At 39.0% G+C, this 26325-nt stretch overlaps 3 protein-coding genes and 1 long non-coding RNA gene across 9 annotated transcripts; 2 read left to right on the top strand and 2 right to left on the bottom strand.

The window, feature by feature from the left end:
• The first annotated feature begins 208 nt into the window (after positions 1 to 208).
• Positions 209 to 3064, top strand: LOC120358948. The gene is made up of 2 exons (XR_005575833.1): positions 209 to 625; positions 739 to 3064. It is a non-coding gene; the product is annotated as an uncharacterized LOC120358948 (long non-coding RNA).
• On the bottom strand, positions 984 to 13181 carry LOC105200237 (PHD finger protein rhinoceros). Of its 3 annotated transcripts, XM_011167692.3 has the most exons (10): positions 12142 to 13181; positions 11078 to 11166; positions 10700 to 10864; positions 10484 to 10600; positions 10054 to 10389; positions 9582 to 9963; positions 9404 to 9506; positions 9180 to 9325; positions 7698 to 9073; positions 984 to 7332 (listed from the first exon to the last, which is right to left on the bottom strand). In XM_011167692.3, exons 1-10 carry the CDS (start codon positions 12167 to 12169, stop codon positions 3289 to 3291), a joined length of 6786 nt encoding a protein of 2261 aa, XP_011165994.2. In that variant the 5' UTR covers positions 12170 to 13181; the 3' UTR covers positions 984 to 3288. The 3 variants fall into 3 exon arrangements, with proteins under 3 accessions (XP_011165994.2, XP_011165993.2, XP_011165995.2); XM_011167691.3 differs by having other exon boundaries at positions 9404 to 9963; XM_011167693.3 differs by lacking the exon at positions 11078 to 11166 and having other exon boundaries at positions 9404 to 9963.
• Positions 13182 to 14046: 865 nt separating this feature from the next.
• LOC105200240 (grpE protein homolog 1, mitochondrial) lies at positions 14047 to 26209 on the top strand. 3 transcript variants are annotated; one of them, XM_011167697.3, is made up of 5 exons: positions 14047 to 14247; positions 15208 to 15634; positions 15904 to 15987; positions 16047 to 16165; positions 25586 to 26209. In XM_011167697.3, the coding sequence occupies exons 1-4, from the start codon at positions 14159 to 14161 to the stop codon at positions 16152 to 16154; spliced, it is 708 nt and encodes a 235-aa protein (XP_011165999.1). In that variant the 5' UTR covers positions 14047 to 14158; the 3' UTR covers positions 16155 to 16165; positions 25586 to 26209. The 3 variants fall into 3 exon arrangements, with proteins under 3 accessions (XP_011165999.1, XP_039310824.1, XP_011165998.1); XM_039454890.1 differs by lacking the exon at positions 25586 to 26209 and adding an exon at positions 19446 to 19709; XM_011167696.2 differs by lacking the exon at positions 25586 to 26209 and having other exon boundaries at positions 16047 to 16390.
• LOC105194180 (DNA mismatch repair protein Mlh1) lies at positions 16516 to 20262 on the bottom strand. 2 transcript variants are annotated; one of them, XM_039454886.1, is made up of 9 exons: positions 19884 to 20256; positions 19756 to 19819; positions 19472 to 19671; positions 19143 to 19371; positions 18850 to 19051; positions 17531 to 18767; positions 17358 to 17421; positions 17084 to 17282; positions 16516 to 17018 (listed from the first exon to the last, which is right to left on the bottom strand). In XM_039454886.1, exons 1-9 carry the CDS (start codon positions 19994 to 19996, stop codon positions 16726 to 16728), a joined length of 2601 nt encoding a protein of 866 aa, XP_039310820.1. In that variant the 5' UTR covers positions 19997 to 20256; the 3' UTR covers positions 16516 to 16725. The 2 variants fall into 2 exon arrangements, with proteins under 2 accessions (XP_039310820.1, XP_039310821.1); XM_039454887.1 differs by lacking the exon at positions 16516 to 17018 and having other exon boundaries at positions 17079 to 17282; positions 17571 to 18767; positions 19884 to 20262.
• Positions 26210 to 26325: the final 116 nt, after the last annotated feature.

Here is a 26325-nt window from a genome sequence, read left to right as displayed (position 1 = left end):
ATTCGTACACATTTCGCGAAAACATCTTCCTTCATAAATTATATTCTTTTCATCGTAAAACGTAACTGCGTTGACGTCATTTTAGGTTAAAAATGTGAATCTATTAATGAAACCGTGATGTGGCAAAAAAGAAATAAATAAATGTAAAAGGAATGTTCGACTTCCTGGAAGCTTTTTTCAAATCAAATGTCATTTGCATGCGACAATCGACGATGATAAAAGCTAAAAGCGTAAGAATGCAATAAGAGGATTAATTCAATCTGTGTAAAGTATCTCCTTGCTACCATGATCATAAGTCTCTCTATTTCTCAATCACTTGTTCCATTTAAAATAATTTTTTAAAAATCTCTAAAAATTCCTAAACATACATTCAAGCTTCTAGAACAATATTCCAGAATATTGGAAGAGTGTATCAGAAATTTTTCCAGATTTTTTAAAGTCTAAAAACACTTTTATATCGGGCACCAGTGATCCGGTTAGATTAAAAAAGCAAAAAAAGAAACGTTAAATGAATTTGTTTCAGTTGCATCTCGAGCATTAGAAATGAGACAAGCACGCGTACATTATAACTGGAGAATGAAATGTAGAATAATTCAAGTGCGATAAACAGACTTAATGAAACGAGGTAAGAAAAAAAAGAACGCAGGAAAAGTATAATGAAAAAAAGGGACCTGGTTCTCTTTAATTGCACTCGATACAATTTTTCTCGTGAGACCTGAGAACGAGCATTCGTTTCAGATACAGAAGATACATTATTCGGCATGCGGAGAGCCTTTTGCTTCATCAACAACAAACAATAGTAAAAAGTAACGCAATAGAAAGAAAAAGGAAAGCTTCAATGTACAGAATGGTATTTTTTTTTTCTATTCAACGAGCATTTTTACGTGCTGAGGATAAATGAAACACCCTATAACAGGGGGAGGATAATTCATCACGCGCGCGCGTATCGGGAGATAGTTGCTATCACAGTATAAACCTCGCAATTTTGTAACAAACTGCGCTTTAATTTGTCATAGATACATTTACAATATACATTTACAATATATATGTATATATTTATAAGTTCCAATACCGCTTCTCTTCTCCCGACGATACTCGCTGCTCAACGATAAAGATGAATTAATGGGTGTATTACGACGACATTACGGCGTATTACGGTATATTTCGTCTTTTTTGTTTTTTTTCGCACACATATGCTTATACACATATATTTCTGCTGATCTCTCGTTATGCTATTATTATATACGCCTCTCTCAATAACAAAAAGAAAAAAAAAGAAAGACATGTCTCTCTTCAAAGTCGCGAGATTTAATTCGAATCACGACCGATTCTCGTTCCCTTTCCCGGGTCTTTGCACCTCGTCGAGATCTCTTCAAGATCGAGCACGTCGTCCTCTACGCGAGATATGTTTTATGTATATATACAAAAAAAGCCTAACTCCCTTACATGCTATTTCTTATGATGCTAGGTAATCTACATAACGTACACCAGCAACGGAGCGTGCGCTCGATAATTATTATACACAGAGAATCTCCTCTTCGGTTTTATCCCCTTCGCAGGAGTCTTCATCTACGAGTTCGACGATTAATTCGCTACCGGACCGAACAGAAAGATCATTAACGAAAAATCTGACGGGCTAGACGACACTTGGCGAATCGTGGACCCGAATGGCGGAGCTACTGAGAGGGAGGACGCCCGTCATCAGCTGATTAATAACGCAAAAATTAAATATTGCATACTTCCATGTCCCGACGCATACGCACGCACGTACTTACGCACATACACACCAACGAGCACGTGCAAAATTCGTTCGCGCGTGCACTTGTCAACGCAGAGGTAAGCGTCAGGCGAAATGCATTCGCGAATGACAATGTATGCAACAATGATACGTTGTGTATAAATACACATTTATACATATAGGTACGCGTTTATATATATAGAGTCACTGCAGTGATCCTAAATTACTGATTGAAAAAAATCTCAGAGCAATTTAAATAAAAGATGAGCCGCTTGTAAATATCCTCGTAATAAATGATCTTTTAAGCGAGTTTAATGGAATAAACTGCAATTTAGGAAAATCAGGAAGAATCAGGTCAAGATTATTATGCCAAATCTATGAACTTGATAACAATGATATAAAATTATTGCCAGTTCACGTTTGAACAACCGAGTGATACAATAATTTCATTCATGATCGCAGAATTTTGAAAGCACCGTGGACGAATCAATGGAAAAAAATAAGAACCAATTTTAATTGTCGACCTAACAATGGAAGAAATTTGAAGTTAGGACTTGAAATTCAAACAAAAACTTTTGCTGATTATTACCACGAGATATCGGTATTAATCATCCGACATATAACGAATAATTAAAAATAAATTGATATGATTACATATTTAAATAAAAAAACGATATTTTAATCAAATCTGTATGAAAATTAGAACTAAAAAGTATAAATCAATTTGCAATTTGCTGATTTGAAAACTGCGTTCGTGGAGCATACTGCACAACACGTCACTTTATCTTTATTTTATGTCGATAAAAATAGAATAACGGAATAACGTTAATAGTATGTTCTCTGAACGCAGCCGAAGTATTACTATTTTAATATTCTTTTTTTTTAACAATCATTTACTGATTCAGTGACTGATGCAGTGACTCTACATTATATGATGCAAACATATAATGTATTATATTCTACGTTATACGTTATTTGCTCGCGGATACATTTTGCCCGACATTGCAAACGGAGGAACTTTTGATAGACGTGCGGATCGACTTACTCTTGGCGCTAGCGATCTCGACTTAGAGCTATTGAACCTGCCGGTTAATCTCGTTTTAGAAAACTATCAAAAATTCCTATATCGAAAGTAGACTTGTCCTTTATGTACAATATATGTAGAAGCTAGACTTCTTTACTTTCGACGAACGGTGTAAAAGTGTCAAAGTTTCGCGAGTCACTTGTAAAAAGGAAACTGCAGTCAAAGAAATCTACAAACGATTGTTTACCTAATTTCCGTAGAGAGCCTCACGGATACGATACGGTCAGTTACGTAAAAAAAAAGGAAAAAAAAAAACGATAGAAAAGACAAGTCGCGAGGAGGATGTCCTTTGTGATTTAAAAAAAAAAGATAAAAAATAAGGTAAGGGCATACTGCTCTCTCGCGCGCTCGCCAAGACTTTCGATTAATATTTGGTATCCCTTTGGATCTCGAATGTCTCGAGATCCATCAGAAGATTAATCTGTCATCATCGAATCACAGACCGATCTTGCAGCGATCTTAGTGGCTAAAGCCAGGACGGTCGGTGATGATGCGGCGATGGCTGGAGGGCGTAGAGCGAATGGATGTACTGCTGATAGGCGGCCTGGTCCACCGTCAGGTTGGGCCCGTGCGGCGTCACGTAGGCGGAGACCGGCGGGACGTAGGCCGCTGCCGCCGCCGCTGACCTCTGCGCGGCGGCGGCCGCGGCGGCCGAGTGGAGGAACGAATGTGGCGGTGGATAGTTCCTTGGTGGTGGCTGATTACCGAGTTTGTTGCAGGCGGTCGGTTGGCCCGAGGCGCTGCTCACTGTTGGCGGCACCATCGACGACTGTGGTTGCTGCTGTTGTTGCTGTTGCTGCTGCTGTCGCAGGGCCATGTAGTAACTACCCGGATTGCGGAACTCATCTGTCAAGAAGGCAAATGCGGCAGCCGCGGTAGCGTCCTTGTCATAGGGGAACGGCGGCGCGTGGCCGGTGGTCCCACCGCTAGCACTGGCAGCGAAGTTGAAGGCACTACCCGCGGGCGGCGGTACTGTCTTCAAAGCACCGATAGATTCGGTCGCGGCAGACGCAGCCGCGTACTGCGGGAAAGCGGGCATTCCTGCCGTTTGCTGCTGATCAGCGGCTGTTGCGACAGCGTTCGTCGTTACGGCTGTCGCTGTCACGGCCGCGTTCGTTTGTTCCTGTTGTTGCGGATGTTTGCTCTTCCGGCTCCTCTTCGTCTTGGACGGCGTTGCGGTGGGCGTCATCGCGGCGACAGGCGTCGCCCGTACGTCGCTCTCGCCGGCTCGTCGCGATATCGCGAGGATACCCTGGCTGTTCTTGGCGTTCTGCAAGCTCTGCAGCAGATTGAGCTGCTCGAGCTCAGCAGGACCGGGTGCGGCGGCGCGACCGTAAGCGGCGAGATGGTCCGACTTCGTTCCAGGCGGTGGTCGTGGGATCGTCAGTAGTTGCTGCTGGTCCTTTCCCGATCCCCGGCCCACTAAACCGAGACTCAGTCGTGCGTATGCCGAATTGGTCGCCATAGAGTCGGCCAGGCCAGTGACGAACGACGTGCCATCGTACTGACTGACCGACACGGCCTCCGACTGCGAGAGAGACATCATTGGCTCGAAACTTGGAAATTGCTCCTGACCCGGACGCGTCACCGCGCTCTCTTGCGACAGACCGCGAGTGCTGGACTCATTGGAAGGCGGTTCGTACGCGCGTTTCTTCATCGGCGGAGGATTGCTGGATGAATTGCTGATCGCGCCTCCACTGCCACCGCCGGTAGACTTGGAGCTGGCGTCGAAATAATGCGGACTAGGATACACCGGCCTCGAGTTTGGTGGCGGTAATGAGTAACCAGACGGCTGGAAACCGCTTGGATAAAGCGACTCATGGGCTGTCGTCAAGTTCTGCTGGAATGCCAACAACTGCGTCTGATCCGATGCAGACGCGGATAATTGATCACCGCTACCGGACGGTGCCTTGCCGAGAAAGCCGCGCGACTGTATCTCGGCAAAACCGGTTCGCGACTCTTGCGGCGCCGATTGCTGCTGCTGCTGCTGCTGCTGTTGTTGTTGTTGTTGTTGTTGCTGCTGCTGCGTCTGTTGCTGACCGCCGTGTCTCGAAGCGGACCTCTGGAGCTCGACGTTGGGGAAACTGTTTGGATACGTTGGCGGATACTGACTCGGCGACTGATAGATCTGATGATTCGCGTTCAGATTCAACGATTCCGATTGAACGGGAAAGCTCCTCTGCTGATCGCCCGTCACAGATTTCTCAGTAGCGTTGGACTTGAGATATTCCGTCCGGTGCTCGGCTTCACTCACGGACGAAGATATCGTGGGTGACTGCTGAATATACGAAGGATTTTGCTTGTAATCCTGGGGATAACTCGCAGACGGCGCTGTAGCTTGAGAAGCATATTCCTCCGTCTTCGACGACTGAAGTTGAGAGTAACTAGCGGTCTGTTGTGGAGATGGCTGCGAGTAACCGGGAGATTGTTGCGGTGGCTGTGCCGGATTGCACGTGGACTTTTGTTGAGGCGAGGATTGCGGATAATTCCGAGATTGTTGAGGTGACGGTTGCGAGTAATTCACTGCTGCTGCTGCTGCTGCTGCTGCTGCCGCTGCCGCCGCCGCCGCCGCCACCGCCGCCGCCGGTGCCACTGTCCCGGATGTCTGTTGCGGCGAAAGCTGCGAGTAATTCGGCGGTGTCTGCGGCGAGTGTAACGGATGCGAGTACGTTGCCGGCTGCTGGGGAGATGACTGCGGATAATTCGTCAGCGGTTGCGGCGACGTTTGGGAATACGGACTACTCTGCGGCGACGGTTCGGAGAACGGAGACGACGCTTGCGGTGAATGCTGAGGAAAAGTCTGAATTGGTTGGTGCGACGATTGCGAGTAACTCCGATCGTGTTGCGGGGCAGGGTAAGAATTCGGAGGCTGCGGCGATGACTGGGAATAGTTGGCGGGACGCGCTTGCGGTGACGTCTGCGGGGAGAAACTCGGCGGCTGAGGAGACGGCTGCGCATATGCGTTAGGTGGTTGAGCCGAAGGTTGAGAGTAATTCGTTGGCGGTGGTTGTGGTGACAGACGAGCGTACCCAGCGGGTTGTTGAGGCGAGGACTGCGCGTACGGAGAGTGCTGCTGCGGAGACGGCTGCGAGTAATTCGGCGGCGTTTGAGGGGATGACTGTGAGTAGGGGGAATGCTGTTGCTGTGGAGAAGGCTGCGGATAATTGGCGACCGCCTGCGGAGAGGGTTGAGAATAATTAGCAACCGCATTCTGTTGCGGAGACGGCTGCGAGTAACTCGGAGTAGACGGTTGCTGCGGCGACGGTTGCGAGTAATTCGACGGTGGTGTTTGAGGCGATGGTTGAGGATAAACCGGCTGCATCGCTTGCGGCGAGTGTTGGGGATAAACAGGTGACTGATTCTGACTGTTGGCGGATAATTGTTGCGGAAAACGTTGCGGAGACATTTGCGGATACGCCTCATTGGCGTTATCTTGAGGTGAGGATTTCTGATACGGCGATTGATACGGCGGCTGCGCATGTACCTGAGGATAGACTGGTGGTGGTTGCTCGTAAGATGACGGATAAGCTGGCGACAGCGGATGATTTTGCGGCGACGGAGTGGGTGGCAATTGCGCGCTGTATCTCGGCGGGGTCGCGTAATAGGGACTGTTGTAGGGGCTGCTTCCAGTTGACATTGCGTCTTGATAAAATCCCGCACCTCTTATCGGCTCGGTCGGAGTTATCACGGGCTGACACTGCGGGGAATGCGCCGCGCGAGGTGCCGGTGGCGATTCTTGGGAGAAACTGGACACCGATTCACTGACACTGCTACCACCGGTGCTCAATCGTCTTTGTCTGCCGCAAAATGCTTCCTGCGAATCTCCGTCTTTCTTCATTATCGTGACTTCTTCCGCTTCCTCTTCTTTCTTTTTTGATTTTGGCGCTCCAAAGGCTTTGAACCAGGCACTCAAATTTGGTGTGGCGGATTTTGGTTTCTGCGTTTCTTCCGTACCGGATCGAGCCGCATCCTTCTCCTCTTTTACGTTCGATGTTTTCGTAGCTTCCTTAGCACTCGTTTTCTCTTCTTTCACGTTAGACGCTTGAATCGTGATAAGAGAGTGATCCTCTTCCTCGTCGTCGTTCGACAAATTGGGATTAGGTGACGATACCAAACTCTTACAAATCAACTGGATAGAATCCACGTTTTTCAGCACAGTACCTAAACTGAGCTTCGGTTCTTCGTCGTTATCCTTATTCGATTGATCGTTATCACTGGTAGAATAGGTCGCGGTATCACTGGTGTTAGCGCTGGACACATTAAGCGGTTTCTTCAGAAGCAAATTTCCCTTGCTTTTACCAGGTTGTAAACGATCGATCGTGCGCTGTATCTTTTTCGGTCGACTTGGTCCATGAGGACCAAATATTTTGATAGAGCTCGGTCTCTTTCGCGCAGCCTCCACCTTGGATCCTGATCTGGATTCGATGGAAGAGGTATGAAGCACTGGCGAATCACTGCCAGAGGAAAATTCCGAGATCTTGGGCGCGTCGTCAAGCCACTTATTAATGTCCTATTACATACAAAATCAGTATGTATGATTCGGAGAATATAAATAAAATTAAAAGAAAATGTGAATCTTCGTATTAAGATGAATTTAGAAGCAATATATTATTGATAGTCTGATCTCTCAATATATCTAATAATATGCACAAAATTATCGACGTTAAAGATAATTAACACATAATTAAAAATTTTCCTCTTTAAATAATTTGCTTTCATTGGATGTATTACTTGCTTATTTCTTTTAAAATGAGAATTATTATATGTTCTAAAAAATGTTATAATTGATTTATATATTGTATATATTTTGTATATGTGTTCCATAAGAAATCTTTGAATAAAAATAACTTTGAAAGCAATATTTTGTAAACTTACATGAAGTGTTTTCTCCGTCGCTTGATTTAATGCTTGAATCGCTGCATTCTCTTCTGCTCCCAATCCTTTGGTATGTTTAGCATGAGTGCTTTTCTTATTTTCATTGATTTCAGAATTATGTTTCTTAATCGCGTCATCCGTCTTATCTTCCTTCATACTTTTCTTCGACTTTGATCGCTTTGCACTATCTTTATCATTGTCGTGAAAAGTATTACTGTTTGAAGGCACTTTTTTTGAATAGACACCATGAGTGTCACTCTTCATCGCTTTCCTCTGTTTTTCCTTTTCATTTTTCAATTTCTCTTCCCGTCTTCTATCGCTTATCTTATCTTTTAAACTATCAAGCGAGTCTACATCTTTATTACCAATTAACGTGGAAAGTTTTTTGGAGATGTGAGTGTGTTTGGAATCTAAAGCATTTTCTAATTCTACTTCTTTGGAATCTGTTTGACTTTTTAACTCTCCATTTTTTAATTCTTCATTCTTTTGTTTTGATTTCTTATTTTTTTGCTTCATGTGACCCTTGTCGGATTTTTCATCAGACCTGGTTACAGTCTTTAAGTTCGACTTTTCTTTCTTACGATTCTTTTTCGTTTTAACGTGAGAAGATTGTTTTTTATCCTCCTTGAATACTGTATCACTTTCTTCCACCTCGATCTTTTTCAATTTGCTCTTCTTCGTGTTGTCCGTCAATATCGTAGTTTCCTCAAGTTCTTTCTTCTCTATTTTTCTACTTTTACTTTTCGTAATTATCGGAGGCTCGTAATCTTCCTCGAAATCCTCCTTCCGCTTTTTATTTTCTTTTGCTTCTTTAGCAGATCGTACAATTTCCGAGTCTTTTTTCGACTGATGTCGTTCTTTGCTCGCTTTTTTATTAGACGTTTTTAATTCTTCCGATTCTTTAGGTAGCTTTTTGGTTTTAAGTAAACTATTTACATCAACGTTTTTTCTTCTCTTTGACGTTAAGATACTAGTTTCAGATATTGCATCTTCACTTTCCTGATCCTCCTGTTCCTCCTCGTCCTCATCCAATTCTTCTTCTTTTACCTTTTTACCTTTTTTCTTTCCCCTTTTCTTTTTCGCAACTTTAATACTTTTATTCCTCTTTTCATCTTCATCCATTTTTTCATTACTTTTAGATTTTGTTTTACTTTCAGGTTTATATGATTTGGACTTTTTGGTTGATTTTTTTGAACGTTTACGTGCGTTATGGTGCGAAGAAGGTAAATGACGTGAAGGATGAGATAAAGATGTAGGTGATCCGGCCAATGGCCGAGAAGATACAGCGTCTTCGTCACTGGATGTCTCTGATTCTAAATATCGACTTACGGCTTTGTCAAAAGCCTCCTTAAGATTAATCGCCATATCTGTGTATTCTGGAATATAAAAATGTATTGTAACTTTTACCCAGACAATAATATAATGCAATAAGCAGATACACACACAAAAAAAATATAATAGTCGGATAAAAGCATTACAAACCATTATCAGAGCCATTGTACTGCCTACAATTGTCAATGATAAGCCGAAAATCGCGTTTAAACTGACTTAAACTCTTATACGAGCCATTTTCTAGTTTTTCTTCCATCGTTTTGAGGTCCATTGGCCGGCGCACCACACTGTAGTATCTATAAAAAATTATTCACATTAACTTCATTTTTCAGATGCATATTAATCATGATTTTAAAATGCATATGAGGTTATACCGTGGTGCATAGTCCTCGTCCACGGGCTCGATAAATGGCCAGGCATCCACATGGTCCTTGACACTTTCGAGAACCTTGTGCATCCCGACGCAACGCTCCTCCTCTTCGATACCGAACGAATAACCATATTTGTATCCATAATTATGAGATAAATTGCCATCGCCATGATTACCAATACCTTTCTTCTTCTCCAAGTCCTCTACCTCGTCCCTAGTATGAATTACAATCTGGCCGACAGCCGAGGCTAAAGAATTATTCGTTTGCCGTCCCTTCTTCTGAATCGGTGGAGTCGGTAACGGTGGAGTTGCATCCTCCTTAATATAAGATTTCGAAGCTTGAGTCCCTTTTTTAGTCCCTTTGGTCGTTTTAGTCCTGATCTTGGATTTGACCATGACTGCATCCATCTGTGTAGCAGGTTCCTGGCTACGAAGCACTCGCGAGCTATTACGTTGTAACAGCTTACGTCGTTGTTGTTTCTCTTTTAGATCAAACAACTTCGGTATTTCGGGCATAAAGTCCTCGGACAACGTGCGATAAAGCTTGCGTTCGGTGTCGTATTCCTAGGTAAACAAGTGTACGTAATTTTATTTCCAATTCTGCAACAATTTTTTCGTATTTCTTTTTTCTTTAAGCAGAAGAGTAATCATTACCGAATCGCGAAATTTTTCAACTAATCTGCTCCAATCCTGTTGAGTGAAACAAACAACTTGCCAAACGCTCTCTCGTCCGTTGTTCCCGTTTATTAAACTAGCTTCCTCCTTCTCTTCCTCTTCCTGTTCCTCCTTCGCCACTCTGTTCCGTCGTTTTTTACGCTTTTTGTCCCTTGGTTTACTTTTCTGCTTGTGTGAGGCACTGTTAGTAGTATCAATGTAATCTTCCCGGTACAGTCGAGTGCCGTAGAAGTACCAGTAGGCAGAATTCTTACGATCATGTCCCAAAGGTTCGACTCGCAGACTATCCGAGTCCAAGTTACTCAACGACTGCTCCTGTTGTTAATTTTACATTCGTTTAGTCATATCACAAAATAATTGCTTAAAAAGTGTAAAATTATTATAACTTGCAACAAGATCGAGTACGTACTACGTCCTCGGCGTCGAGCCTGAAGTCACAGAGCGCACGTAGTATTTCTACTTTTTGACGAAGCGGTAACAATTCGAAGTCTACGTCTGTATTGAAAGGATTTTCGCAATCGTATTCCTGTACAAATGTGTACAAATAAACATTTTAGTTACATTTTATTATCGATATCAGAGCAACCGATAACTTTGCGTCATGTAAGGCTAGATTAATACATACTTGACATTTTTTCCGGAAAAGTCTACGCAAAAACATCTGATAATTAAAGGTGGAGATGTCATTGCGGGTGTCATTTGGCAGGCAACCCTCCAGTAACTTTACTATCAGTTCCTGAAGCAGTCGTCCCTCGGTACCTCCGTCCGTTAATAAAGCTTCTTCCAAATCCTACAATTTTAGTAACGTTAATACTGAGAAACATTTCGCACATAGTAGCTCATAGTGAAGTGAAGAAGAGAACAAAATGATGTATAAGCTAATAAACAATAAGATCAAAGCTGAAGCGTGACAGCCGTTTCGCCGTCGTAAATGCTGAAGCGGTACTAACGGGCCTTACATACGCTGCTTACTCATAACAGAGTTAGCACTTAGATTAGATACCTCAATATCAAAATCCAGAAGATTGAAGGCAGCTCTAAATAATGAGCAAAAGTGTGCTATACTTGGCACCTCCCACCACGATTGTATGTCTAAAAAAATAAAGGAACAGTTAAAAGTTCCTTGATCTTAATCCTGCTGCCTATTTGTGAAAGTAACGAGTCCGTAATTGTAACTGTGTGTACCCATTTCTTAGACGAATCTATTTGGAGGGTTATTCTTAAGATTACTTGAAAAGATAGAGCACTAAGTAGCAATAAAATCTTAATTCTATAATATTTTTCTTTTCAAAATGTTTGTATCATCTCATTAAACATTTTTGTATTTAATAAAAACAATATTCCTCCCAAATTATGCTTTCGACTCTAATTTCTTGAATTTAAACAAAACCAAAAAAATATCTATCTCTTTTTACAGATCCAAAAATATTCTTAGTATAGGCAATAGTTATTTTTCTCTTCGTATACATAAATATACATACAAATTTGCAAAAAATATCCCTGGACTTGATTTGATTTGCCAAAATGCAGCACTTAATCATGATTAATAATTAATACATCATTCTACTCTGCACAAATTCTCCTTAATTCACTGTATCAATTCCAACCACAGAAGACGCACAATAAACACTGAACTGCTTAAATAAAGTAATGATTTTTATAATTTTCACATCAAATTCTCCAAGAAAAAAAAATACAAAAATTTCTTGGAAATTTTTCTTTATAGATTTCTTATGCTTTAACATAAAAATAAATTTATGAAAATTTCTGGACTTTGTTCATAGATTCTCAACAGTAATCAAAATTTAATGTCTTCCAATTATACGCCTTCTACAGCTTAAACATTCGAGTTTCAGAAATATATAAACGGAACAAAAGCGAGAACGTGTCTCGCGGCTAACAGCCAGGAATCCCATCTCTATGTCGCAGAAAAACTATTTCTAGTGGTCGCTTAGAGCGGCGCAAAAAGGAGCAACGTAGACACGGATTACACATTATCGCGCCGGCAATTGGTCGCGCGCGTCGCATCCGATGAAGAAGAAGGATCGGCGCGGCGGATAAACTCACCTAGGATCCCGATGAAGGTGGGAAACATAACCCGTCGTGTGGCGGGCGAATCGGGCGAATCGGCGTGTCCAGGGCGGGACACGGGCGGGCACGACGGAGGCTCGGCGTCCAAGTGTCGGAGGGGGGAAGGGAGGTAATTCCGGTGCGCGCGACGACGGTGCGGGCGCGGATCGCCTTCCTCGGTGGGCCGTACCCAACGGCGCGGCGGGAGCGAGCGACGAGACCGAAAGGCCCCGTGGAGCGCACGGACTGCGCGCGCGACGAGGATCGAGCAAAACACTTCCGCCGCCCGGCCGTGTGTATATATATATATATGTATTGTACGTGAATATATATGTATATACGTATATGTGTGTACGTGTGTATGTGTGGCCGCCCGTATCTCAAAGCATCGGGATGCACGTCAGCGGTGAACGACACCCGCGATGACGATGGTCCCGGTAGACGCGCGCGCTCGCATAACTCGCCGTACGCTCGCTGGCTGCTGAGTGGCTCGCGCAGGGATCGCACTGCTACTACTGCTACTACTACTACTACTACTACGGAGCACGGAGCAGGCGGTCGTAGAGCGGCGCACAGGGCGCACTCGCGTTCCCGTGCGGTGGCCGCGGACCGCCGGGGAACCGCGCGCGTAACTACTCCTCGGGTCTCCTCGCGTCCTCGAGGTCGACGACGGATTTATCTCGCCGGGACGCGACCGTCGCGCGGCGGTTCGCGGGACTCGCGCGCGACCATTCCCGTCGGACGCGCGGCGCGTATCCAAAACACATAATCGCCAATCGCCGCCGTACGGCGTACGGTTTGGTGGCTGGAACGCGCGCGCGAACGCGGGGGCCTTCGAAGCGACGCTCCCGACGCCTCGAAAGCGGAAGTCGCCTGCGCGCGCTCGGACAATCGCGTACGGTATGGCGTTGCGCTGCGTCGCGAGCTTCCGCTCGGCGATACCTGACGACGCGATAATGCGCGGCTGCCTGCCTGCGACTGCGATACGACGTAAACGAACGGCACACACGGGCGCGGACCAGCGCGGACCAGCGCGAACTATGCGGCAGCAACAACTGCAACCAACTGCTGCAATCGCGGGCGGAGATACCCACGAGAGCGCGTGGTACCTAGACAGGCGCGGCCTGCTGTCAAAACATTCCCGGACCTCTCAAAATGGAAGTCGCGCGCGCCTTTTCGAGATCCACCGCTGCGATTGGTCGGCTCGAACATCTGCCATTCGTGTTTTTCCGCGTTGCTCCATTTTAGGCTGGTATTCATAGGCCGTTCTTAAATTTTTTATTATCTTAAGATATCGTCAACCAATCAGAACGCCATATTAACATTTTAAAACTCTAGGCCTATTGGCTGAACTTTTGTGCAACAAATGTTATATAAGACAACCGCAGAAGTCGATGACAAAACTATAGGCTTGTTTTCTGTTCCTGCACTAGACTGCACTAGAACGTTCCTTCTTGCTTTCGCTAACTTTGAAACATCTATCTATTTCATTTTAAGTGTACACTTATTTAGAGAGTTCAGGAACAGAAAACAAACGGTATAATTTTCTTTTTAGTTTTTGAAATTGCGGACTCCACCCTGCGTTATTGTCTATATTTTAATTTAAAAAATTTATAACTCTGCGTAATTAATAAAAAGATGTTTGTGTCTAAAAATAATACTTTAATCAATAAAATGGAATAGACATCTATCATCAGAGCATTCCCTTAATATCGATTTAATTTTCATCTTTTTCTATTTTTTAAAACTAAAAAGATTGAAATAGTAAGTTAAATTGCAATTAAAATTAATCTACGTTGGTAGGAACGGACATTAATGGGTTAACGTTTGAAACGAACTTCTGATTGGTCGAACGATCTGATCTGTCGAGAAGCAAGTCGCGTTGCGACTGGTTGCGACTTCTTGTATTTCTCAACATTCCACGATCGTGATTGTTTGTGTTTTTTGATCGCCACGTTTCGTCAGATTTCATCATTCTTGAGGATCTTACTCCGTTCGGAATTACGATTGAATTATGGTATCGATCGTTGTACCGGCAGTGTTGCGATTTAGCCGCGTGACAGTCGATAATTTGTATCAAATGAACAAAAGTGGTCTACGCAGGTAAATTATCATTTTTTTTTTTACACTTTTACATGAGTCGCGGTCGGACGTCGTTACGGGATCACATGTTGAGTCGGCATATCAAGGTTAACTACACGTTATTCGTTTCAATTGTTTCTTGATGTTGAGATTATAATTTTCAAATTAATTAACGTTGAAGAATATTTGCTATTTAATTCTGCCGTACGAAGCAATTTCTAAAATAATCGATTTTATATATAAAAGTAAGAATCCAGAACCTTTTAACTTCAACTTGCCGTAACTTAACAAATCATTGAAATAACAATAGTAGTGATTTTTTTGCATTATTAGATTATTAAGACTAATCTTATTTCTCGCTTTTTGTTTGTTGCTTTTTTGCGGCTTCGCGCAAATTATTTTATCGACAATCATGCTTCTTGTCTCTTTTGGAATTCGTCAAATTTTATCTCGCCAATTTTGATAAAACTGCGTCAAGAGACAAAAAAAACAAAGATTTTAAATAGCTCAAATATAAAAACACTTTGTCATCATGGCCGACATATATTTTTTGTTTATTTGTAATGTTTTTTTAGTTTTTTTTAAAACAGCATTTCTTAAATTTTTTGTAAATATTATTTCAAATGTGCTTAATTTAGTCAAAATCAGAGGTGGTGGGGATATTCTAAAATTTGACGAATTCCAAGAGATAAGAAGCATGATTGTCGATAAAATAATTTGCGCGAAGCCGCAAAAAAGCAACAAACAAAAAGCGAGAAATAAGATTAGTCTTAATAATCTAATAATGCAAAAAAAACACTTTACTATTGTTATTTCAATGATTTGTTAAGTTACAGCATTTCTACACATTTACCATAATTTTTTTAAATAATCTATTGTACAATAATTTAGCATAACCATTTAAATTTCTATTTTTATTTTAATAACAAATATATATTTGTATAAATAAATTAACTTACATATAAACCTATAAAATTATAGATTGCCACGTGTATCTACTGCATTTTCCTGGCAAAGGCAACATTTTAGTACAATAACGGAAGAGAAGAAGCCAGATTCCACTAATGTACCTCCTATGTCCGAGGCTACTGAGAATGAAAAAAAACTAAAAACCGAACTCGAGCTTATTAACAAAGAGCTTGCAGAGCTTAAGGAGTCTAAAGACACTCTTGAAGATAAATATAAGAGAGCGTTGGCGGAAGGAGAAAATATTAGAGTTAGGCTCACCAAGCAGATTAATGACGCCAAACTTTTTGGTATTCAAGGTTTCTGCAAAGATCTCTTAGATGTAGCTGATGTATTGGGAAAAGCTACTGAGAGTGTACCAAAGGATGAGATAACGGAACGAAATCCACATTTAAAAGGTTTATACGAAGGCTTAGTCATGACAGAGGCTCAATTACATAAAGTAAGATATGTTTTTATCTTCTTTTTAGTATGGGAAGTGATAATGGGAATGGGTGGTATGATCAGTTTTTATAAATCACCTAGATCTAAAATTCTTTTGTAATTCCCATTAAAGATTATAAATTTAAAAATAAGTGTATATGGAATGTGTGAGTTTAAATTCACGAGCTGTCGTTCGGAGCCACGCGATGTCACTTCCGTATGAGAAACATGCGCATAAATCATGACTTCAAATGGAAATATTAAATTTTTGTTTTCTCAATATTATAGGTTTTCAAGAAGCATGGCTTAGTTTCATTGAATCCAGTAAACGAAAAGTTTGATCCTAACGAACACGAAGCATTATTTCAACAAGTAAGATTCATATTATAGACAAGGTGATAAGTTCTGTAAATAATAAATATCATTTTTAGGAGGTTGAGGGCAAGGAGCCTGGAACAATTGTAGTTGTATCAAAAGTAGGATATAAATTGCATGAGAGAATAGTGAGACCAGCATTAGTAGGTGTTGCTAAAGGATAACTGATGTAAAGGTAGATAGAACACCCATTCTAATAAATTGATCGTTAAGAAAGTTACAAGATCAATATAAAATATTAATGTACATTGTAATTTTCTTTTAAATTTTTATTTAAAATAGAAATGTTAATATAGAGATGTTAATATCATAAAGTGTACGAGAGTTAGAAACCAAGAGTTTTATGTAAAGACGCTTGGAACATGGTTTTATATATATAATTATATTAATATTCATTATATATACATTTTTTCTTTATATATATATATATATATATTACCAACATTATTTTCCTTTACATACATGTAGTTTAATTGTATCAAGCAGCTTATAGAAAAGAACAAGTAAAATACGAACCTTGACAAAAATAAAGGTATATATATTTATTATCTTCAAACTGTCAACATATTATTTAAAAAATCGATATCACAAAATACTGTATGTCGTAATTAATATTCATAATTTACATAATATTAAATTCTTTTGCTATTGAATTTAAGTTTGTCAATTTAATTCTTGTGTGGTACATAAAAAAACATTTGAATATCTTTAAAATAATAAAAAAAAATTTTTTAATTAACATCTCTCGAACACTTTATACAAGTCAGGTAAACTGGCTATCTGTAATATCGTTGAGTCGTGAGCAAAGTGTTTTGGTGGAAGTAAACTTTCTTTAATTGCGGGATATAAAACGTGTTCAGTTATATATTTCCAGTCGTATGTCTGATGCTTCGGACTGATGCAGCTGTAAAATTTTGCTGTTTCCCGGCAAATATTTTGGAAACACACTTGCTCTTTTCTCCAGTCAATTTCCGTTGCTAGTCGCATTATGTATAATGGAAGTTCTGCTTCATATGGAAAATATTTATCTAAAATGTTAACATACGTGGAAGTTAGTTTTTGCTAATACAGTATTCAATATTATCATATTTACCTAATAAAACGGGCAATGATCTCAAATTTCCCACTTTATCTATAACTATTGAAAAATATTCATTCAACATATCTGCCTTTTCTAAAAGCAATTCTTTTACTCTACCCGCCAATTCTTCCTTTGGCCCGTCCTCTTCTGTCCAGCCAGTTTCTCCCGAATCTAAAGCAATCATTGCTAAATCAAACAACGATATCCGTTCCTGAAAATAAATTTACGCGCGCGGTATTAAATGGATGTCAAAATAAACTTGATTTGCTATATCTGAAATACATACTGAAAGTTTGATGACGCCATAATTTGCAAAATCATAAAGCATGATTTCATAAAAAAGCTCTTCCCTAAAAACAAATATTACATTCTAAAGTTATATATATATATATATATATATATATATATATATATATGTGTATATATATGTATATGTCTTATACGAAACAATTATCTTACGCTAATTTTTTTGTATCGCATTTATATAAATTTACTCCACTCTGTATTAAAGCCGAAGTTTGATCAATGCAACCAACAAATGTCAAGTTAGCTAGAATGTTTCTTAATCCCTCATGACATTCGTCTTCGACATCTTTTCGTAATTTCAGGATACTGGTTAATTTTACTTCGTGTCTAAAATTATTCACAGAATATGACTTAAATTGCTGTATAGATTTCAGAGATTCATCGGTAGGGACATTTGTCTCGGCAGAAAGTACTCCCTGAGATTGACTTGCGTTAGATACTGAACTTTCAACTTCTTTCGTGTTATCGTTTGTAATATTCAATGTCTGTTCTTTTCTTTTTTCGGAACTTTTCTGTGTACTCTCAAGAATATCCCTGTTTCCGAAATATTGATATACCTGTTTACGAGCTTTATCAGCTATAACATCTACAGGCTTATCTTCTTCAGGATCGTCTGCTGTCTCATCAAAGTCTTGTAAAAATTCTGCGATATCAAACGTGATGTTCTCTGGACGATCATTCTCCTTTTGCGCAGAATTAATGCAATTGCCGATGGTTTGCGAGTCTGATGAAGTTGAAGTTTTATCATCTACTATACCGCTCCAATTTCCTGAGATATCGGTTGGAGTCTTTTCAATATGTAATAATGCAGAATTGTGTTCTGTAATATTTAGATTCAAGTTCGAGTTTTTTTCTTGACATTTACCGTCAACAGGCAAGTTTTCTGTAATAACGTTAGATACAACGTTTTTTAATGGAATTTCAGAATGAAGAGACTTGGGTTCTGTATTATGTGTTGATTCCTTCAGAGTATTATCGTCATTATTACGTTGTTCGAAGTGTATAGTAAAGTTAAATTTGTCAAGTTTTTGATCGGACGAATCTGTCCTAATCATCTCTTTGGCGTAAATCTTTTTTGATTTATTATCTGGATTTCCTTTGTTATATTCTGGTAATATCTCTTCCAGAACTTCTTTAGTAATGTCCGCTTTCGGTAATCTGGCTTGTAAGTAAAACGTCCTGGATGCGCTGTTACCAGCCAATCTTTCATCTAAAGCAAATTTCATTCTTTCAATTATCGCATCTTCGTGAAGAAATCGGACCTCGTGCTTCGTCGGATGTACATTAACATCAATATTCTGTGGATTAATATCCAAAGATATGTAACACCATGGGTGGGCCTTTTTTGGAAGATACACAGAATACAAATCTTCTAACATCCTACGGATCGCTGGAAATACAACGTAAACATTAAAATTTTCACAAAAGAATCAGTGTAAATAAAGATTGTATCTGCAACAAGTTAGACTTACAAAGGGAATCGACCAATCGATTGTTGATAAATAACAGCATCATCATTCGTTTATTCGTATAATTCGGATTTGTCACTAAACCATGCATCTTAAATTGGTAATCCTTATCGTCAAGCTCAATCTCCAATAGTTCACGAGCAACTGGATTACCATATAATATTCTTATGTTGCTCTGTTTTGTCGAATTATATGGCGTTCGGACCTGAAAATATAATGGAGCACAATACTATAACATCATCATATTCAATTTTTTTAGATGATACATATTACATTATACATTAGGAATATTTTACCTGTGGACTTGGCTCGCCATGCTTTTTTAATGTAAATCCTACTGCTGGATTATGCACAGCATATCTCATAACTACTTCCGTAATCTTGGTAAATTCCTCTGATGGATTTGACAAAGCCTTTCTACGAGTCGCCACATTATAGAATAGATTCTCTATTGTTATTACGGTGCCTTGATTTCCAGCACAAGGCACTGGAGGTGCTTTTAGCTTGCTGTTAATATAAGATGCTCTGCAACATTATATGTTAGACACAATTCAGCTAATCTGTATGCAAATAAAAGTTACACTTTTTTTTTCTTTCAGATTTCTTATGAGTTAAATCTACATACTTGTATGCACATTTTTCATCCGCCGTTTTTGTTGTGATAGTCAAAAGGGCTATGTGACTGATACTAGCTAGAGCTTCTCCACGAAATCCAAATGTCGTAAGAGCGCCGAGGTCCTCAAACTTTTGCAGCTTGCTCGTGGTGAATCTTTCACATACAATGTCCATGTCTTCCTTTCGAATACCAGTGCCATTATCGTGTATCTGAAGTTAAAATCATTATATACTTATGTAGTGTATAATTTAGACCAATGTTTAATCATTGAAATCGCATATATCATTACGTACCTGTAATAACTTCAAACCTCCTTCCTTCGTGGTGATTTGTATGTTCGTCGCTTTGGCGTCCAAACTGCAACGTAAAGATTAATTGAGTGTTACACGAAGATACATTGCGATAGTCTTCGAACACTAACCTATTCTCTATCAATTCTTTTAGCGCGTTTGCCGGTCTCTGAATTATCTCCCCAGCTGCAATTCTATTCACCACGACTTCGTCTAATTTTCTAATCTTCGCTGGCGTACACATATTGCTTGAGATTAATTGTTAATTAAGAGAACAAGTGGCCAGTTGGTGACAAGATCTCGGCATTTGTTCGTAGATGTAAACATATGAAACATTAGCCAGAAATATCTCGTACATAAATGATAATTTAATGAAAAAAAGGTAGTTATGCGAAAAACTTTGTTCTGTAAATTTTAAATGATCTTGAATAAACGATGAAAGATTCGCACGTTTCACTGGCGCCAATATTTAAATTATAGGTTAGGGTAAAAATTTACTTCAAATGTAATACCGATAAGTACGATAACTGCAGTCGATAATTTTCCTGATGTCGGTAATTATGGGTGTAACCTTATTAACAAATTGTATCACTACATTTTCAACCGGACAAGTTTAAAACGGAATGTGCCGTACTTACACCAGTACACATTTCAAGATTATATGGATATTTTTTTTATTGCAATTTTTTTCATGGAGACAATACAAACAACGTAAATTGTTATAAATTAGCTAACTCAATACAGAAGGATAGTAAGGTAACATTTATTTGTCGTTATTTCAGCATCAAAATGATATCTTCAATGGCATTAAAAAACTAACCTAGTTTGCTATCTGAATAGACAAGAAGTCGGTTTATTTAAATTAAATAATTATTTAAACAATTTTACAATCTTTAATTCAGATTAGAGAGCTAATCTTGAAATATAAATTATTTGGGTCATTGTTTTATAATATTATTTTTTTTTCCTCTTCGTCACGCCTCATTTTATTTCGTGAACGATTATACCATATATTTTTCTGTTTTGCGTTTTTTTCCAATTTTGTTTCTTTTTTGTCACATTATGATATAGCTTCATGTGTGTTTGTATATAAAAAAAAGAGATGTACATATAAAAAAAGACAATTGCATAATGTTTTAGCAATGGAAATAATTTTTTTAAATTTTATTCTGACTATTGCGTCGTTCAATCTCAGAGTCTAGAAATAAAATATTTCTCTACGTATGAGAAATCTCAAATAGCACACAATATTTATAAAAGATCTGTAAAATATTTTATAAATATTTTTATGATTTTAGATTTAAACAGATCATAAAAATTTATCATATAAATAACATTTTTAATAAAGATATATTTTATGATTCTTTTCCTTCCTGTATATAAAATATTTAAAAATTTTTACGTTTATATATTAAAAAAGTAAATAGTAATAAATATTTATAAATATTGTGTGCTGTTTGAGTAACCTTTAAAAATCTTTGACAAATTTCAATGCAAAGTACAATCACTCTCAGTCTCTCATATGCATAAATTTAACAAAACAAATTTAAACCCGTATATATAACAAAGTTCACACATATAGCATATTGTGTGCTATTTTATTATTTTTATATTTATATCTATTTTGTAATAGATAATAACAGAATTAATAGATATATAAAATACATATTTATACATGTACACTTATATACATATATGATATATATATATATATATATATATATATATATATATATATGTGTGTATGTATATGTATGTATGTATGTATATATATAAATTTGTATTAATTATATAAATATATATGTGCGGCTCGCTACGCAGATCTATGCATTGTGATGCGATTGTGCGCGGGTCAAGGTGTTCGAGTGAAAGTACGAAATATCAGCAACCGCTGAATAAATCTTCTATAAGAAGCTGGGCGGACGTTCGCGTAGAATTATTGCGGCAAACGTGCGATTACGCGGAGGTACAATGCGACGCTATCGCTCTTGATGCATCTGATAACCGTAACGATTTCCTCTTATCGCGAAATTGTTTTCCGAAACACTTAGTCGTGACGATATCGATCTTCGACACCCCTATGCCTAATCTTTCTCCCCTTTGATACGTTATAATGATTTGTTTATATCATTGCGCAATTTGCTGTTTGCCGTTGTTTGCCAAGACGGATATCTGATAGAATTTGACGGAGATGCGAAGAGAGAGAGAGAGAGAGAGATATCTGATAGTTTTCAATACAAATCACCGCGGGAATTTAATGAGCCCGGGATAATCCGGTTGTTCGCTGCACTTTCTGCAGAAAACCGCTCACATCTTGTCCTTTCTCGACATTGCGGCAAGAGAAGCGACATTTGTTACGCAAAGATATGACGTTTTTGCAACGTAGCGTCGGCGATGTATGTCCCGTTCCGATTTGATTAACGGTCCACTAATCCTGAAAATTCTCTTTCTGAATTACATACTAACGTACATACATGCAATCACGAAACTAATTATCTAGACACAAGATGTGGAAGTTTATTTTACAAGTTTATTTTACAGTGAAGTTTATGCTACAAATTGATTCGGTATTATAATTCTTTTAGGAAAGTCTCGGTTGGAAATCAAAGCTCTTGCCAGTGCACTTCTATCAAATTATATTTTTGATTTGTAACATAAAATAAACTCTCAATATCTTGCGTATCCGAATAATTAATTAAATCAGGATAAGTTGCCCGTATACAATATTATCTTGTTTTATTTCCGTCACAGTTTTATCACCTTTTGCACACACTTTCAGACTTATAAATAGATAAAGATAGAGGTAAAACAAAATCGACGCTTTGTTGCAACTGCAGTATTTAAGTACGTCTTTCAATCCGATTTTGTTAATAACAGGTCAGCGAGTATTTCGTTTTGAACATGAGTTTCTGTCTTCAATAAAAATATATCACTGCCAAAGGTTTTTCAATCAAGTTTTTTCTAATTATATTTAATGAAGATGTAGGATAAAGTAAACTGTCAACATTCAGTGTCCCCACAATTATTTTCTAGTGACTGTATGTACATACATACATGTTGCCCTTTTTCTTTTTATGTACATTTCTTTTATTATTACTATTATTATTATTTTATATATGTACACACGCACATGCACGCACGCACGCACGCGCACACACACACATAAAGCACGTATAATGCACGTGACAAAAATGAAGCAAAATCGAAGAAGAAAGATGCAACACAAAAAATACGATGTATGAAATAAAATAAGAAGGCGAAAAGAGAAAAGGAAAAAGATAGTATAATATAATATAATAGAATATTATATTGTATAACATAATATAAATTAGCACGATTCTTTAAAAAACACAATTATTTTGCCTCGGTATCCGGCGTGCGTTCCAAAAACGTTATGGCCCACATCGATGATCAAGATCTCGAGAGGAAACTTCATGTTTCTCATTGCCCGAGAACTGACTGTTGGTGCGCCCGTAAAGTGGTCAATTACTCTTTTTAAACAGTCGTTAGATCTCACTCATTTCGATGTTAATAATTGCAGTCTCACGGGGCAATTTCTCTTCTCTCTGTTTGCACCCATCTCCTCGCCTACCCAATTCCTCCGCGTTTCATAACGCTAACTATATTAGCCGCGCGTTGTTAATATTAATTCATTGCTGGCGAGTTATATTTGTCGTACGAATGTGTCAACGTAACATTTTTATATCTCGCAAACACGCGACAAATAAGACGATCTGTCTCCTGTCATCATCATTTTTTTACAGCATCAGCCGCTTTCTAAAGTGTGCGCATGGATGATGTACATCGCGCGCGCGCGATCTGCGATTTCTACAAAAAGGGACTTAAAAATAGGCAAATAATGCACCAATTGTTTCCAATATTTTAATAGAATAATTTTTAAAAATGTTGATGTACAGGCGTCTTTTGTTCATAAAGGAAAATCATATGTTTTATACATTTCCTTCAAACTTGTATATTATAATAGTCTTGATCTTTTCTAATACCTCAGAATTGAATTTCTTTGCACCGTTCATCTTCCCTCTTTTTCTTTTTACATTGTAGAGAAAAATAGAAAAGATATACCGTGCACAACTAAGCGCAACACTCGATGTGAATCGACAATTGCTTTGCGGATAGTTAGGCGCCCTACGAGGCTAAAACAAATGAGAAACAATACATGGGAACTTGATCTATGAAGGCAGACTGCTATTCATGGATCAGCAATCATGATTCAGCGGCAGCATCCGCGATTTACTTATACGACAAACTTTCACTATTCTCATCTCATTATACCAATGGATAGTCATCCAAACAAATTCTCTCAGATATGCTTGATCGCTCTTGAAAATTGTAGACACGCGCTTCGGATGAACGAATTTTTGTTTTTTTTAAACTTTTTGTAAAATGTTAATTTAGCTTCTAAAATGATTTTACCAGTTTTAACTTAATAATATATATAATATAATAATAATATATGCATATGTACCTTAAAAGACACTATAGGAATATTAATAAGAAACGTATTGTTTGTTATACGCGCACAAGTTTTACGAGATGCGGGTAACAGTAAAAAGTGACATCATCTTTTCTTATGAATAAGGATGAGATCAAGTACATTCTAGGTGGTAACTGATAACATCTACAGCACGTTCGAATTTTTTACTCGCACTTGGAAACATAAGGCCCTGTGCATAACGTAGGAATAATAGATATTAAGAAATGGGAATTAGAATTTTAGAATCAGTTTCCCCAATGAACGTTAAACGAAATGCACAATGGATGCGAATAAGATGTGAGACACAATATATGACTTACAATTAGTAATTAGAACCTCATTTTAAAATTCCAATTCCTATTTCTAATAGCTAATATTATATTTCTTCATTGTGCGCGGAGCCTTTAATTAAAACTTTCCGCGCTGCAATGGAGAATCTAGTATAAAGGTACAGCGGAATATTACAGTCTCATATTATCGATCGAATCTTTGCAAAACACGTTCGAATCTTTTATCGAATACTTTGTAACATAACACAGTATATCACATTGTGCTTAACATTTTTATGCACGTTGTTTATATTTTTTATTATTTTTATCTACTCTACATTTTTTCATTGATGCAAGGCCCTGCGCTCATTGGAAAAATATTAGATATTAGGAATAAGAATTAAAATTTTAGAACCAGTTTGCTCAATGAATATTGAACGCAACGCATAATGGATATTAATAACATGCAAGATATAAATATGTTATACGAAATACAACACGACTTATTATTTATCTACAGTTAGGGCTGGGCAAAAAGTATTTCAAATACAAAATATTAGCAAGCTTAATATTTAAATTACAAAATATAAAATACAAGCTGTATTTTGTATTTCAAATTGAAAGATTGCCAGTATTTTGTATTTTATAATTCAAATATTAATACTGCTAATATTTTGTATTTTGTATTTGAAATACTTTTTGTCCAGCCCTGTCTATAGTTTATTGAGGAAACTGATTCTAAACTCTAATTCCTATCTCTAATATCTAACATTCTTTCACTGATCGTAAAGCGTTAATCTCTAAAAATATTTCATCTATATTTCACTTATATCATTCTTAATGCTTATATATTTGATTTCACAACTATGAAATTTTTTGCAAGTACACTCGATTTCTACGGAATGGTTGGTACGTGAATGTTGAATGTTATTGCATCGACCGAGATTCGTAGATAAATACATGTCCATCTTGACTCCTCTACCACTTGCGAGGATATGCTCTAAGTGCATTTTAATTAGCGAGAGACGTATCGATGAACTAATTACAGGAATATTCTCTTTAATTCTAGGTGACATCGCGTGCGTACGTTACATGAATCATTATAGCGTACGTCGTATCATTACACATGCGTGTGCCGTGTATCCACGCACGCGGTGCGAAAGTGCGTGCGGGGATTGAGACGCACAGCCGGTCATTCTGCGAGAAACCGCCGTGAGCGAGGAGGAAGGAAGAAAGGACTTTCGCTCGTTCGCGACGCACGGGTCGTATTCTCTCGGACAGCGCGGGTCCAAGCAAGCGCCCGCCGGCTTCCTTCGGCGCGCCGGTGAGTTCTGTCACTCTTGTCGTACGAGTCGACTTTCAACGGCGGCGAAAACCAAAGGAAAAAAAAAAAGAAAAGAAAAGAAGAAAGAAAGCAAGCAAGCAGACAACCTTTGGGAGCTCGCGCGCGCGAGCTACCGGTTGCAGATCGCTGACACTTCCGGTTTTAGAATGTGCGCGGCACCGCGCACACATGACGATCTTCGTCTTACAGGATACGTAACAAAATTATTCCGTCCGCACCGCCTTTCTGTCTTTCTCTTTCTCCTCCGTCCCTCCCACCGTGGCGGCCCGGCGTAATGAGGTGAGATGCGAGATGCGAGAGGCGAGAGGCGAGAGGCGAGACGACGACGCGAGGATGAGCAGGATGGTTTTCAGGCTGGATCGAAACCCCTTCTTGATTTCTGCACAAGCGCGACCAGCCCGCATGCCAGTCCACCCATGAAACAACGGAAAGCGGCTTCTCTCGCCGCGAAATCCGGCAGATTC

Source organism: Solenopsis invicta, chromosome 11 (genome assembly GCF_016802725.1).
Source record: "Solenopsis invicta isolate M01_SB chromosome 11, UNIL_Sinv_3.0, whole genome shotgun sequence".
Lineage (NCBI taxonomy): Eukaryota > Metazoa > Arthropoda > Insecta > Hymenoptera > Formicidae > Solenopsis > Solenopsis invicta.
This window is presented reverse-complemented; position numbering and strand designations above follow the sequence as displayed.